At 42.8% G+C, this 13,973-nt stretch overlaps 2 protein-coding genes across 10 annotated transcripts in view; both read right to left on the bottom strand.

The window, feature by feature from the left end:
• The window catches only part of LOC115676645 (uncharacterized), a 57,435-nt gene extending 46,921 nt beyond the window's left edge, over nt 1-10,514 (bottom strand). Inside the window, exons 1-4 of one of the 8 annotated variants that reach the window (XR_008818338.1) lie at nt 10,267-10,514; nt 9,198-10,084; nt 9,071-9,114; nt 7,998-8,568 (exon numbers count right to left, since the gene is read on the bottom strand). Coding sequence is in view for 1 of the 8 variants with exons in the window: in XM_056319438.1 (XP_056175413.1) it covers nt 8,299-8,568; nt 9,071-9,121; nt 9,198-9,215 (339 nt within the window). In the remaining 7 variants the exon portion in view is untranslated. Of the gene's footprint in view, nt 1-7,997; nt 8,569-9,070; nt 10,085-10,266 lie in introns of those variants that run through there. The other 7 variants (XR_008818339.1, XR_008818343.1, XR_008818342.1 and 4 more) reach the window with 7 other exon arrangements.
• The window catches only part of LOC115676642 (RHOMBOID-like protein 12, mitochondrial), a 90,833-nt gene that overhangs the window by 62,779 nt on the left and 14,081 nt on the right, over nt 1-13,973 (bottom strand). The window lies entirely within an intron of this gene.

The raw sequence follows: 13,973 nt of genomic DNA, 5'->3' as shown, positions 1-13,973 counted from the left end.
TGAGAGAATATGGCTGGAATATAATCAATAGCTATACTCTAAGCACAACGCCAGAATTTAATCAACGACGCTGAACTGGTGGCACAACATTGGAATTTAATCAACAATGTTGAACCTAATAAAGACTCTTGCCGGAATTGAATCTACGACCCAAAATTTGAAAATTACAGCTAAAACTACTCCTAATGCGCTAAAAGTAAAGCTAGATAAAAGATATGTTGTGTTGTTTGCGAGAGAGAGGTCCCTTCTACGTTGGAAATCCTTGAGTATTTATAGAGCAGCTTGATAACTGTTGACCGAACACTTCTCCTTGAAAATCGTTTTCCACTTCCTTACGTTTCGCGCTTTAACCGTTTCCTGACTTGTCGACATTGCTTACGCTCCTTGAGCATCACGTAATAGCTAATTTTCTTCCACGTGTCTCTTTATTTCTTGTCATTCTTCACGTCCACGGTCATATCTTTACCTTTTTACACGTGTAAATGAATTTTTCACCACGTATTACCATGATTCCGTGCAAAGCTCGTGATTTTGAACTTTGTCGACGTCACGTGCAAAGCTCGTGATCTTGAACTCGTCGATGTCACGTGCAAGGCTCGTGATTTTAAACTTGTCGACATCTCTATGACGTGTCCTGTCGATAATTACCTTAGGTCTTCTTAATGCCTCTGGGCCTGACTTGCGGCTTTTTTCGGATTTTCGCCATGTGGGCCGTACTTTGTATTTTCTGTAACTTGTGAACGGCCCACTCCTACCAGGGGTAATTTTGGGTGTCAACAGTTCCTAATTACTATCGTCCTATTTGGAGGAAAATTTGTTGAGCCCGAAAATTAATCTGAAACAAACAGTAAACTTCTTAGGGTGCGCATGACAATGTTTCTATGCCGGGGAACTATTTCTACTCAGAAATGGTTCTTTTTTATTCTGTGCCCGGAAATAATTTCTAAGCATTTGAAGACGTTTGGTAACTGTCTAAAATTTCTATTCCTAGAATAGAAAAGAACAGAAATGCGTTTGGTAACTACACAAAATTTCTTGTTATTAATAATATTGTAATAATATTTTGAATTGTTTATTTTTTTTTCTTTCTACCCAGGCCATGGCCGGTCGCCGGTGACCAGCCATAGCCCAGGGCCGGCGAGGGCGTCACGGCCCTCGCCGGCCGCCGGCAAAGGCGAGGGTCCCCCTTGCCGGCGAGGGCGAGGGCGGCGAGGCCCTCGCCGCCCGGGCGAGGCAGCTCGCCGTCGATCATGGCGAGGTCGGCCTCGCCCGGATCGGGTGAGGCCGAGCCTCGCCGTGGGTCGCGACGGCGAGGCTCGGCCTCGCTAGATCCGGGTGAGGCCGAGCCTCGCCGTCGCGACCCACGGCGAAGCCGACCTCGCCGTCGCGACCCACGGCGAAGCCGACCTCGCCGTGGGTCGCGACGGCAAGGCTCGGCCTCGCCGGATCCGGGCGAGGTCGACCTCGCCGTGGGTCGCGACGGCGAGGCTCGGCCTCGCCAGATATTGCGAGGCCGAGCCTCGCCGTCGTGACCCACGGCAAGGTCGGCTTTGCCAGATCTGGGCGAGGCCCGTCGCGACGGCGAGGCTCGGCCTCGCCCGATCTGGGCAAGGCCGACCTCGCCATGACCGACGGCGAGCCGCCTCGCCCAGGTGGCGAGGGTCTAGCCCTCGCCCTTGCCGGCAAGGGGGACCCTCGCCTCCGCCGGCGGCCGGCGAGGGCCGTGACGCCCTCGCAGGCCCTGGGCTGTGGCTGGTCGCCGACCGCCGGTCGCCGGCGACCGGCCACAACCCAAGAAGAGCAACACAAAAAGAAGAAAAGAAAAAAAAGAAAAAGAAGAAAAAAAACTGATTCTCAAAATTGTGCCGAGAAACAAGAAGCAACTTTTTTTTGCTTCTTGTTTCTCTTCCAAAACTGTTTCTCGGTACAAATTTTTGAAAAAATGTGCCCGGGAACAAAAGATTTACCAAACGTATTTCTGTTCCCAAACTATTTCTGGAAACAAAAGATCAGAAATTTTTACTGTTTAGCACGTTACCAAACGGGCCCTTAATATCTCGCCAGAAAATTAATCTGAAACGAGCAGTAAACTTCTTAATATCTCGCGTGTGGTTAATGGAAAGCCAAAGGGCAAATTCCCAAGCGAGGTTTAATAATTTCACTGGCAAAAAAAAAAGAAGAGGGTTATGAAGTTCTCCATCAATAAATCTAGAAACAAACGCTCAAGGTCCATCTTCCGTCGCGATAGAGGAGGACGTCGAGTCCGTGATCGTGAAGTACGAGGCCATCCGCGATTGCGTGTGCGAGAAATCAAAGAATATTCCATCGGTCATGGTGGGTGTGGGTTGTAATTCTGGAGTTGGACCCCGAAAATTTTGGGGCAATCCTCATTTTTCGCCCTTTCAACTTGACCGATGTAAATCATCAAATTAGATGCTTGAAACTTTTTATTCGTGTTGATTAAATACTCTGTCTTTCATAATTTGTTTTACCATTAACACCCGATGTGGCAACTAAAAGGAAACAAATTGTTTTAAATCATTAAACTCAATTTTACACAAGATTAGAGAAAAAAATGATAGGGAAAAAATATAGTGGCATGTTAGGAGGAGAAAAAGCATGGCTATTGACTTTCGTATTGATATCCCGACGCCACGTGTCCACAATGACGTCTACCATCAAGCTTAGTGTATTCAATAAAAAGATTGTTTTGATTAATCCGTGGCTTTAGATTTTGAGCCGTCTTATAGGCCTTAACCAATCACTTTTGGTTCCCACTTTTGGTTCCCACTTTTGGAAGGCCGAAGTTCATTAATCACTTTGTTCTCCTTCCCTCTCTGCCGAAAAGATTGTCTCACCTGTCTTTTTCTCAAGGCATTATCATATCCTCGTTAGTGCTATAATCATTCATGACCAAATGAAATAATAATAATAATAATTCTACAATGACGTCTACCATCAAGCTTAGTGTATTCAAAAAACAATTTTCATTCTAGATTTTTTTAAAGAATGTCGATCAGTTTGTCTACATTTATTTTGTAATTTTTTTTCTTTTTACTTCCTTCAAAAATGTGACAATGGAAAAACCTTTGAGTAAACTATGTGATTGTTGCAATCATTCCAAGGTGATATCCCGAGGAAGTTTGAAAGACTGCCAAGTGACGCACGAATGGTCTGTCTTGCGAGGTGGCTCCTACACTTGCCACGGGTCCTCCTAAGCCCTATCGATTGCAACTTTGTTTCTCAATTAATTTTTCGATTTTGTCTTTGTTTCAAGAGTCACCACTAAACTATTATAGACCGATTAGGGGCGGAGCCCATCTAATTCCTGCGAACCAGAGATTCATGGATACGAGAACTTGATTATGCTAGATGTGTCTAATGCATACTTTTGGTACCTTTTTGGGAAAATTGTCCAAAAAGTCCGAAACTTATTGTATGACGGCCAATTCAATCTAAAACCTTTCAATTATATCAATATAGTCATAAACTTTTTGATAATTTGCCAATTTAGTCCTAAAACTTTTGACGACTTGCCAATTCAATCCTAAGCCTTTTGTTGACTTGCCAATTTTTGGCCGATGTGGACGTCGACCTTCTTACGTGGCGTGACCGGAGCTAACGTGGACAAATTTTGCCTTTTTCTTCCTTTTTTTCCCTTTTCTTTCCCTTTGGCCTGTGGCCGGTACTCGGCCATGGCCGGCTTGGCCGGCCACCGACCACAAGTGAGGGTCGGCAAGGTTGTCACGGCCCTCACCGAATCTAGCAAAGGCTCGACCCTCGAGGCCCAAGAGCGAGGGTCACCCTTGCCTGTGGCCAGTCACTAGCCACAGGCCAAAGGGAAAGAAAAGAAAAATTTTACAAAAAGGAAAAAAATTAAAAATGCAAACTTTGTCCACATTTGCGCCGACCATACCACATAGGATGGCCGACAAAATGTCGACGTCCACGTCAATAATTTTTTGTCAAACTTAACTGAAAGGATTAAATTAGCAAGTCGTCAAAAGGTTTAGGACTAAATTGGTACAATTGAAAAGTTTAGGACTGAATTGACCATTCTACAATTTTTTTTAGAACTTTTTGGACAATTATCTCTTGCTTTCTTTCTCTTTTATGAAAACAAATCATGCAATCTTTTTTTTTATTATTCTTAAAACATGTGTCCAACATTCGTGCGTAGATATTCACTCAAATAAGAGATCAAATCAAATAAACCTAGGCATATCAGGCAAAATCAAAGAAGGCCTTGTTTTATGCCGTGGAATAGGAACCCCGAAAGCAGTAAATGGAAAGTATAATCAATAAGGAATCTAACCCGCGGCCGCGGATGTCTTAAACATAAACGTAAAATCCAAATGTCATTAGAGGAATTAAACATGAGTAATTTTTTTTTTACCTTATAACATGAAATGTATTATAACGCGATGTATAAAAAATAAACAGACTATTGTGTCATGATGACGTACAGTTGTATTAAAAAAATGCCATTACTAATTAAAGCTCAGCGTGTAATCCAAATATGTTATGTACCTTCCAAAGCTAAGGTTCTGTTTGGTTCAGCATTTGTATGCTGCTTTGGAGTTCTAAAGTCCCTTGAGCAAATACAAAATTGTTTGGCAAATTTTTTGGAGATGCAAGCTCTCCGAGGGCCTTTGGCTAAATGGAGGAATGGAGGAGCCTTGGGGAAGTTGCATTTTTGGGATGCAACTTCACTGTTCATCGAGCGATTACTATTCATCTTCTTCAAGCTTTGGGTCCAGCGGCCGGTGGCCGGCAACCGCCGCCTGAGGAGTAGCGCGACCTCGACGACCGCTACCTAGGGTCACCGGACCTCGGGCGTCACCGGGGTTGCGAGACCCAGGCCAGTCACGCGACCTAGGGCATCACCCAAGGTCCGGCGACCCCAAGCGGCGGTCGCGCGACCCAGGCAACGCCGCTTGAGGCCGCCGGACCTCAGGCGTCGCTTGGGTTACACGACCTAGGCAACGCTTGAGGTCGCGCGACCTCAGGCTGCCTCACCTAAGGTCGCGCAACCTCAGGCCACCTTGCCTGAGGTCAGGTGGCGATGGCCGGCAACCAGATCTAGCCGTCAGCGGTTGGCCAGTGACCAGATCTAGCCGACGGTGGTGATCAGTGGGTGAGCTCCATCGAGATTGCTTGTTTTTTTTGTTTTTTTTTAAATATCAGCAAAAGTCTTTTACAAAATATAATTTTTACCAAACGGTATTTAGAACAAAGTTGCTTTCAAATGTGATTTTAAAAAACACATTATTAAATACTACTTGCATTTCAGAAAACCCTTTTAACTCAAAGGCCTTTGCATTTTGTCAAAGGCATTCCCCCAAAGCCGAACCAAACGGGCCCTTAATACGTGCATGTTTCCTACTTAGGGCGCGAATGGTAACCATTCTGCTCCAGAAATCAAATTCTTGCCAGAAATTGATTTTCGGAATTCTTGCCAGAAATTGATTTTTGGAGGAGAAATCTAATTGATAAAACATGACTAATTCTGCTCCAGAAATTGATTTTTGGAACAGAAATCTATTTTGATTTGTTGATTTTTTTTGCACCTAAAAAAATTTAGATTTCACTCAAAGTAGGTGGTCACAGGTATTTTAAGTCATTCTGTGAAGTTTTAAAATTTTTTATTTTTTTATTTTTTTGGACACCTAAAAAAAATTAAATTTCACTCAAAGTGGGTGCCCAAAGGTATTCTAAGCCATTTTGTGAAGTTTTGAAATTTTTGATTTTTTGATTTTTTTTTGGGCACCTCAAAAAAATTAAATTTCACTCAAAGTGGGTGCCCAAAGGTATTCTAAGCCATTTTGTGAAATTTTGAAATTTTTGATTTTTTTATTTTTTTGGGCACCTCAAAAAAATTAAATTTCACTCAAAGTGGGTACCCAAAGGTATTCTAAGTCATTCTGTGAAGTTTTGAAATTTTTTATTTTTTTATATTTTTTGAAAAAAATTCACCAAATTTCCTATTTTCCCGAAATCTGACCTTTTTTATTTTTTGAAAATTTTTATGAATTTTTCTGGAATTTTTCAATTTTTATGCATTTTCTGAAAAAAAAAAATTTAGTGAGATCTCAAAATGTGTTGTAAAGGCCACGAAAAAAAGAGAAAATAGAGAGAATGCATTCTAGAAGAGAGAAGCTATAAAAAGTAGCTTCTTTTTTACTTGCCCAAAACTCATTCTGGAATCAAGAATGCATTCTGGAATCAAGTATTTTTAACAAACGCATTTTTATTCCAGAATGCAAAAATTGCTCCAGAATGCATTCCAGAAATTTTTTAACAAAAGCATTTCTGTTCCGGAATGCATTCTGGAGCAGAATTTCTACTCCAGAATGGATTCCATGCGCGCCCTTAGATGCAATTCTGAATTTTTCTCTTTCAATCTTGTCCTTTTATTTATTTATTTTACTCTTGTCGTCTATTTTAGGGAAAATTTCAATTAAGAACCCCAAGTGGGGTCCTTTTCTCAAAAGAAGACCCAAAGTGGACATGATGTCAAATAAGGGCATGAAGTGCCCAATCAGTCTCAAATAGGGGCTCGAAGTGCTCAATTAGTCTCAGGTAAGGGCCTGGGTTCACCGGCTAGTCAAATCTCACCAACCGGCGAGCACGGTTACTGTTCTGGCAACCGGAACAGTAAATTTTCGTCTCTATTTTTTTTTTCCTTTTTCTATTTTTTTTTCTTCTCTTCCCTCCGCCGGCCATAGCCGGGGCCGGCAGAGGCCGCCCTCGCTGGCGTCGAACGAGGGCCGCCCGACACAGGCGAGGGCAACCCTCGCCCTCGCCCGACGCCGGCAGGGGCGGCCCACGACTGGGCTGGGCGAGCGAGGGCGACCCTCGCCGGCGTTGGGCGAGGGCGAGTCGCCCTCGCCCGCCCACCCATGCGAGGGCGGCCCTTGTCTGACGCCGGCGAGGGCGGCCTCCGCCGGCCCCGGCTATGGCCAGCGGAGGGAAGAGAAGAAAAAAAAACATAAAAAGGAAAAAAAAAAAACAGAGACGAAAATTTACTGTTCCGGTTGCCGGAACAGTAATCGTGCTTGCCGGCCGGTGAGATTTGACTGACCGGCGAACCCAGGCCTTTACCTGAGACTAATTAGGCACTTCGGGCCCCTATTTGAGACTGATTGGGCACTTTAGGCCCTTATTTGACACTATGTCCACTTTGAGTCCTCTTTTGAGAAAAGGACCCACCTGGGGTCCTTAATTGAAATTTTCCCTCTATCTTATATAGTCAAACTAATCAAACCCTCAAAAAGTGGAATAACGCTGAACAATCCAGTGGTATAGCACTGAATTCTGCGCAAAATAGCAAATTTTGAATTCTCGACTGGGAAGAGTCACCTTTCGATCGAAGAGAATGCTACGAATCTTTTTGCTGTGAATTGTGTCATTGTGTGCGTGAATGCGTGGTGAATATGGAGAGGGAATGTAGAGAGTGCGTAGGTCTCCATGTGCCGCCGTTGACGGTCTTCTTTTCTCCCAATCACTCTATGTTTCGTTGCCTGTTAGGGAAAATCCTCCACAAATCACCTTTTTTTTTCCGTTCCTTTCTACCAAATGTACCATAAGATCTAAAACTTAGCGATCTTGGTGATTTATGGCCTGTGACTTGGATTGATCATGCTCCTCACCTAATAATCTTAACACAACTGAGCGATGATCTATTGATTCCCTTATCCTGTGTTCCTGTCCAAGATTATCGGAAGGGAACATAGGATAAGGGAATAGGGAAGAAACCGAGATCTTCGGAAGGGAACACAGGGTAAGGGAATTAATTGATCATCCCTCGGTTGTGTTCATTTTGGAAATTTCGAACGCCACAAATACAACTTCGAAGCCACTTTTACGCATCCCAGGACCTTTTCGTTATTGTATTTTCCTAGTAATCGGGTGTTACCATCCTTTTCTTTGGGAAGAATTTCCAAGAAATGAAAGTTGCGGGAGAGCTCACTACTAAATAATTCTAATAAATATTCTTTACATATCCTCAACAACCTGTATTTTTGGCCGTTTTGATAGATACTTTCACATCAAAGGGCAACAATGACTATTAGGCCGATATTTCCTAGTGCAGAATCAAGAGAAGATCTCAACAAGTTTTTCGGGCCAGGCATGCAGCATGCAGCAAACACATACCAGCGACGACTAACAGCTCTTCTGAACTTCAAATTGTGCAAAGATTGTCTAATTGTGTACGTGCCCCACGGTGATGCTCCACGCGCAGTTGTCATGGTGCACGAACCTTTTCGCACCAGTTATAAAGCTTGTCCTCCAGTGTTATGTCATCTCTTTCCAGCGTTTTACAATCTGCAGAGCCGTTCCACCAGCTGCTATGTAAGTTTTCAGCAACACCTTGGCGGCAATCACCTTGACACCCACTTCATGAAAATGAAGAAGCAGAACAGGAAAAACAAAATCACTTATCCGTGCCAAAATCAACATGAGCAGCGGAAGATTTAAGAGCGCCCCTTTCCTGAGTCGGGCCCATGTGATAGCTGCAACTGCAGCTCCTCCCAAGTGAGCTGATCCCGACATCTCACTGTCTCCCTGAACCAACCAAACGTATATGATTACAACACCAGACTTGTTGGTCCAAAAAATATTTCAACTTTACAGGCAGTTTGCACACGACAGATTCAGAAAATTTCCTCGGATTGCAGAGGACAGAATGCCAGTTGCATTACATAAAAGTTGCAGGTTTCGAGGCTATTCCCCGAATCGAGCCAAGGATCTTCCGAAAAATAGTATCACACACTTGCAGAACCAAGAAGCATGCTTTACTTCTGATCATGTCAACAAGCATTGTTGCGGATTATAGATAAGGCACCTCGACATAATCTATGAAAGATAGGAAGCGCTATCTCATGTTTTGAGATTGGAAACTGCAATCACCTATCTCAGAGTAAAGCACAATTTGTCTAGACCACTTCAGATCGTCGACAAATTGACATTCAAAAACTTGGAATAAACTTAAAGTGGATGGGACGTGACAAGTGGATTTACATAAATTACTGTTCATCTCAATAGTAGTTGCTCTATTTGCACATACCAATCCTGGCATACTCAAAGGGTCTATGCTGAACATTCCTTTCCCTGGAATCTTGAGATAATAAAAATTTGCATTAGCTACAAGTTCACAAAATAATTTTGCACATATTTCCAATAATTCAGTTTACCTTCAATTGCGAACGCATGAAAGCATGGTGCACCAAATAAAATATCGAACCACCAAGTGCCCAGCCAGATAAAACTTTAACAAGAATTCTGGTCCGAATTTTCTCACAATCTAACCGTACAACCGATTGAAAGGTACATAATTAATTAGAAAAAAGTAGAACACCGGATATTATCCATCAAATAGAAAAATCAAACCAACAAAGTAAAGCTGTCTACTTATGCCGAGGCACAAGACCACAAATGGTACGATTCTAACTAACATATTTCAGAAAAAGGTCCCCATCATAAACATAAACAAAAGAGAAAGAAATCTCTCTCTCACTCTCTCCCCCACCTGAAAACTGGCCATCCTTCCATGAGAAATGCATAAAAGTTACAGTCAGTTCTCCAAATTTAAATACACAGAAGCATTAAATGGTCAGGAAAACTAAAACATTTAAGGAAAAAACGCATCTTATCTCAAAGGAAATAAGAAGATGAAAAGGTGTTAGGTCATACATTGTACCCCAAAAAGTAAAGTCCACTCATGTTGTAGATTGTATGCTCCATGGTCATATGGCTGAAAGAAGTTATCAGTGTGTGCAGACAACCGCTCTTTAAGTTGTCGAAGGAAATCTGCACGGGAGAATCATAGAATCACTTGAATTGAGAAATGAAAATTTATAATTAGACCAGCACCGTTAGGTCTGGTTTTATTGGAGACCTTTAGTTCTAGGACAGAGTATTTTACTGTAAAGTTTTTCATCATAAAACTACGATCAGCAATCTGCCATAGCATAACAACAGCAACATTTGCAATTATCATCCCTGCATAAAAACAGCAACATTTGCAATTATCAGCCCCAGAACCATTTTGTCAACTGTTAGCCTTCTCATCCATGATTTCCTGCAGATGGGAAGACAAAATACCCTTGAAAAATTATGTTTTAGCCACATGAAGCTACAATCAAGTAAACTTCAATCATAACGTAGTGTTTCCACCAGATGGTCCAAACCACGAAACCAAGGAAAGTCAAGGAATGCTAATTTGTACGAACTCTAGAAAGCAGCTTATGCAGTAACCCTCACCTTCAGTTAAAGTAATCATGAGGGCTAATAGAAACACTTAGTGAAGCATTCTGCAAACGTGGCCAAGAACTTAAATGTCTCATCGATAAGTGGCAGCAGATTACGTGATCACCCTACCCCTGCATGAATCAAACCCTGCAACCACTGAGAGCACTCTTGCAGCCTCCTCTTGAACTTCCATCTCCAGAGAATCAAGAAAGCTGACCAAGGGGTGAATGACCTCACCACCACAAATTTCTGATCATCATTCGCCATTGTTAATGATAAAAGAGTAACTAGTTTATTTCAGAGATAACAAAGAGTATTTATAGGCTTAGGATTAAGCCTAATACATTTACACAAATATCCCCAACTTGCTAATACTCTAAAGTAATAAACCCAACACTCCCCCTCAAGTTGGAGCGTACATATCAAAAAGTCCTAACTTATAACAAATATATGAAACTCGTCCACGTCGAAGAGGCTTTGTGAAAATGTCTGCTAGTTGCTCTTCAGAATGTGTGTGTACCAACCGTATGTCTTCGCAGTTCACCTTTTCTCGAACAAAATGACAATCCACCTCTATATGCTTCGTTCGCTCATTAAACACTGGATTGCTAGCAATATGAATAGCAGATTGATTATCACAGCACAGAATAGATGATCCGGTCATAGGTAGTCCAATCTCAGCTAACAACATACGAACCCATTGAAGTTCACTGGTAACATTAGCTATAGCACGATACTTGGCCTCTACACTAGATCGGGAAATAACAGACTGTTTCTTACTTTTCCACAACACAATATTACCACCAAGAAATACACAGTATCCCGAAGTACACCGGCGATCCATAGGGCAACCAGCCCAATCTGCATCAGAATATCCTGTCACCTCCAAAGATTCAGGGTTGGAATAACCAGCTATACGAAGATGACCTTGATTATGGAACACAATACCTTGACCTGGAGCTCTCTTCAAATATCGAACAATTTGTAGAGCAGCTTGCCAATGATTAGTACGAGGAGAGCTCATAAACTGACTCACCACACTAACAGCAAATGAAATATCCGGACGGGTAATGGTAAGATAATTTAACTTGCCTACTAACCGACAATACTTCTCTGGATCATGAAGTTCTCCCTGTTCATTATCAAGCCTCACTCCAGGATCCATAGGTGTGTCACCAGGTTTAGAATCATGTAAGCCAACCTCCTTAAGAATGTCAAGAGCATACTTTCGCTGGGAGAGAGCAATGCTACCATTGGCATAGGCAACTTCAATGCCAAGAAAATATCGCAGACGACCTAGGTCTTTAGTGTTAAACTCCTTTTGAAGAAACTGCTTAAGTCATCGTATGCCTTCAACATCGCTGCCTGTGACAATGATATCATCAACATAAACAACAAGAATAACACATCCTTTTGAAGATGACATACTAAATACTGAGTGATCCACACTACACCGATGCATGCCAAAAGTGATAACCGCATCACTGAACCGGCCAAACCAAGCACGAGGAGATTGCTTAAGCCCATAAAGAGCTTTTCGCAATCGGCACACCTTCTCCCCCTGAGCAACAAACCCAGGTGGTTGCTCCATATATACTTCCTCGTGAAGATCACCATGAAGGAAAGCATTTTTTACATCAAGCTGATGATGAGTCCACTGAGACCGAGCAGCCAAGGAAATAATGATACGAACAGAAGCAATTTTGGCTACCGGAGAAAAAGTTTCATCATAGTCAATACCATAAGTTTGAGTATAGCCCTTGGCCACAAGACGCGCCTTTAAGCGCTCAACTGTACCATATGGATGGTGTTTGACAACAAAGACCTAGAGACAACCTACCAATTGTTTATGAGCCGGCAAGGGAATGAGCTCCCAAGTCTTATTATGATGTAAAGCAGCCATCTCCTCCTCCATAGCGCGAGCCCACCCTGGATGGGCCAAAGCCTCCTGGACACTACTAGGCACAGACACAGAAGCAAGAGATGACACAAAGGCAGACATCTGAGGGCTTAAGTTATGATAAGACACAAAATTAGAAAGAGGATACCGAGATCGAGTACGGTGAGCAATAGGAGAACTATCAGGAGACGGTGGAAGAGGATCAGAAGCCTGGACCGAAGTTGGTGGTGGTGGTGGAATACTTGCTGGTGAAGATGTATTACCCCAAACAGAACGAGGACCACGTGTATAGACCTGAAGAGGGTTCAGTGCTGGTGAGCCTGGATCCGGTGGAGTAGCATCAGAAGTAACAAACGGCGGCTCCGGCTGAGATGTAGGTGCAGAGGGTGGCAGAAGGTCCAGGGTTAATGGTGCTTGAGGACGATCATCGCCAAAGAATGCTTTATCCTCAAAGAAAGTCACATCAGCAGAAACATACTCCCGACGACGAGTAGGATTATAACAAACATATCCCTTTTGAGTACGGGAGTAACCAACGAATATACATTTTTCAGCACGAGGTGATAATTTGTCTAATCCAGGAGACAAAGAATGAACAAAACAGACACATCCAAAGATACGAGGGCGAACATACCATAAAGGACGATCAGGATGAAGAAGAGCATAAGGAATAGCTCCTTTCAGCACGGAGGACGGAAGACAATTAATAAGATGACACGCTGTAAGTAGAGCATAGCTTTAGAATGATTTAGGTATATGAGTGTGAAGAAGAAGACAACGAGCAACATCCAACAAATGACGGTTCTTACGTTCAGCAACTCCATTTTGTTGCGGAGTGTGAGCGCAAGAACTCTGATGTAAAATACCATGAGATTTGAGAAACGGAATAAAGGTAGATGAAGAAAAGTACTCACGAGCATTGTCAGTACGCAAACACTTAATAGAACAATCATACTGCGTACGTACTTCATGATAAAACTGGCAGAAAGAATGAAAAACTTCAGTACGATCTTTTATTAAATATAACCAAGTTGTACGAGTAGAATCATCAATGAAAGTGACAAAATACCGAAAACCAAATGAAGACTCTCGACTAGGACCCCACACATCGGAGTGAATTAACTCGAATGGATGAGACGGACGACTCAAAACACGAGGAGAGAAAGACTCACGATGGTGTTTACCTAACTGACACGTTTCACAATTAAACTGAAGACCTGAACTAGACACGAAAGGAAACCGTCGGAGTACGTCTGCTGATGGATGACCAAGACGACAATGTAATCGATAAGGATCATCCACAGCTTTATTATGAACTGTTGTAGCAGTAGCAATAATCTCAGGTTCCAGGATGTACAACCCACCAGCTTCACGCCCACCACCTATTCGGCATCCAGTCTTCCAATCCTGAAGAACACACGAAGACGAAGAAAAGATAATATCGCAATCAAGATCACGAATAATAGAACTGACTGATAATAGATTGTAAGGAAAGTGTGGAATATGGTAAACAAATGGTAAGGAGACCGAGGAACTCAATGATACACAACCTGTACCAGTAACTTTGGATTGAGAACCATCTGCTAAGGTGACTGACATAGAAGGAACAGATGAGGTGGATGTGAGAAGACGAGGATCACCATCATATGATGAGTGGCACCCGAATCAATAACCCAAGAACGAGGAGGAGTTGTCTTGGACAATAGACATGTAGGATCATCACGCCGTGCTAAAGTAGCGAGTAGGACCGGAGACAACACCACTCTCACTCTGTCGTGCTCGACCAACTCATCATATTCCGCACGAGTCAACCATCTGT

The sequence above is a fragment of the Syzygium oleosum genome, unplaced genomic scaffold, assembly GCF_021117445.2.
Source record: "Syzygium oleosum isolate NSW1041296 unplaced genomic scaffold, Sole_v2.1 Sole_v2.17, whole genome shotgun sequence".
Taxonomy (NCBI): domain Eukaryota; kingdom Viridiplantae; phylum Streptophyta; class Magnoliopsida; order Myrtales; family Myrtaceae; genus Syzygium; species Syzygium oleosum.
Note: the sequence above shows the minus strand (reverse complement) of the source record. Positions and strands in the feature narration are given on the sequence as shown.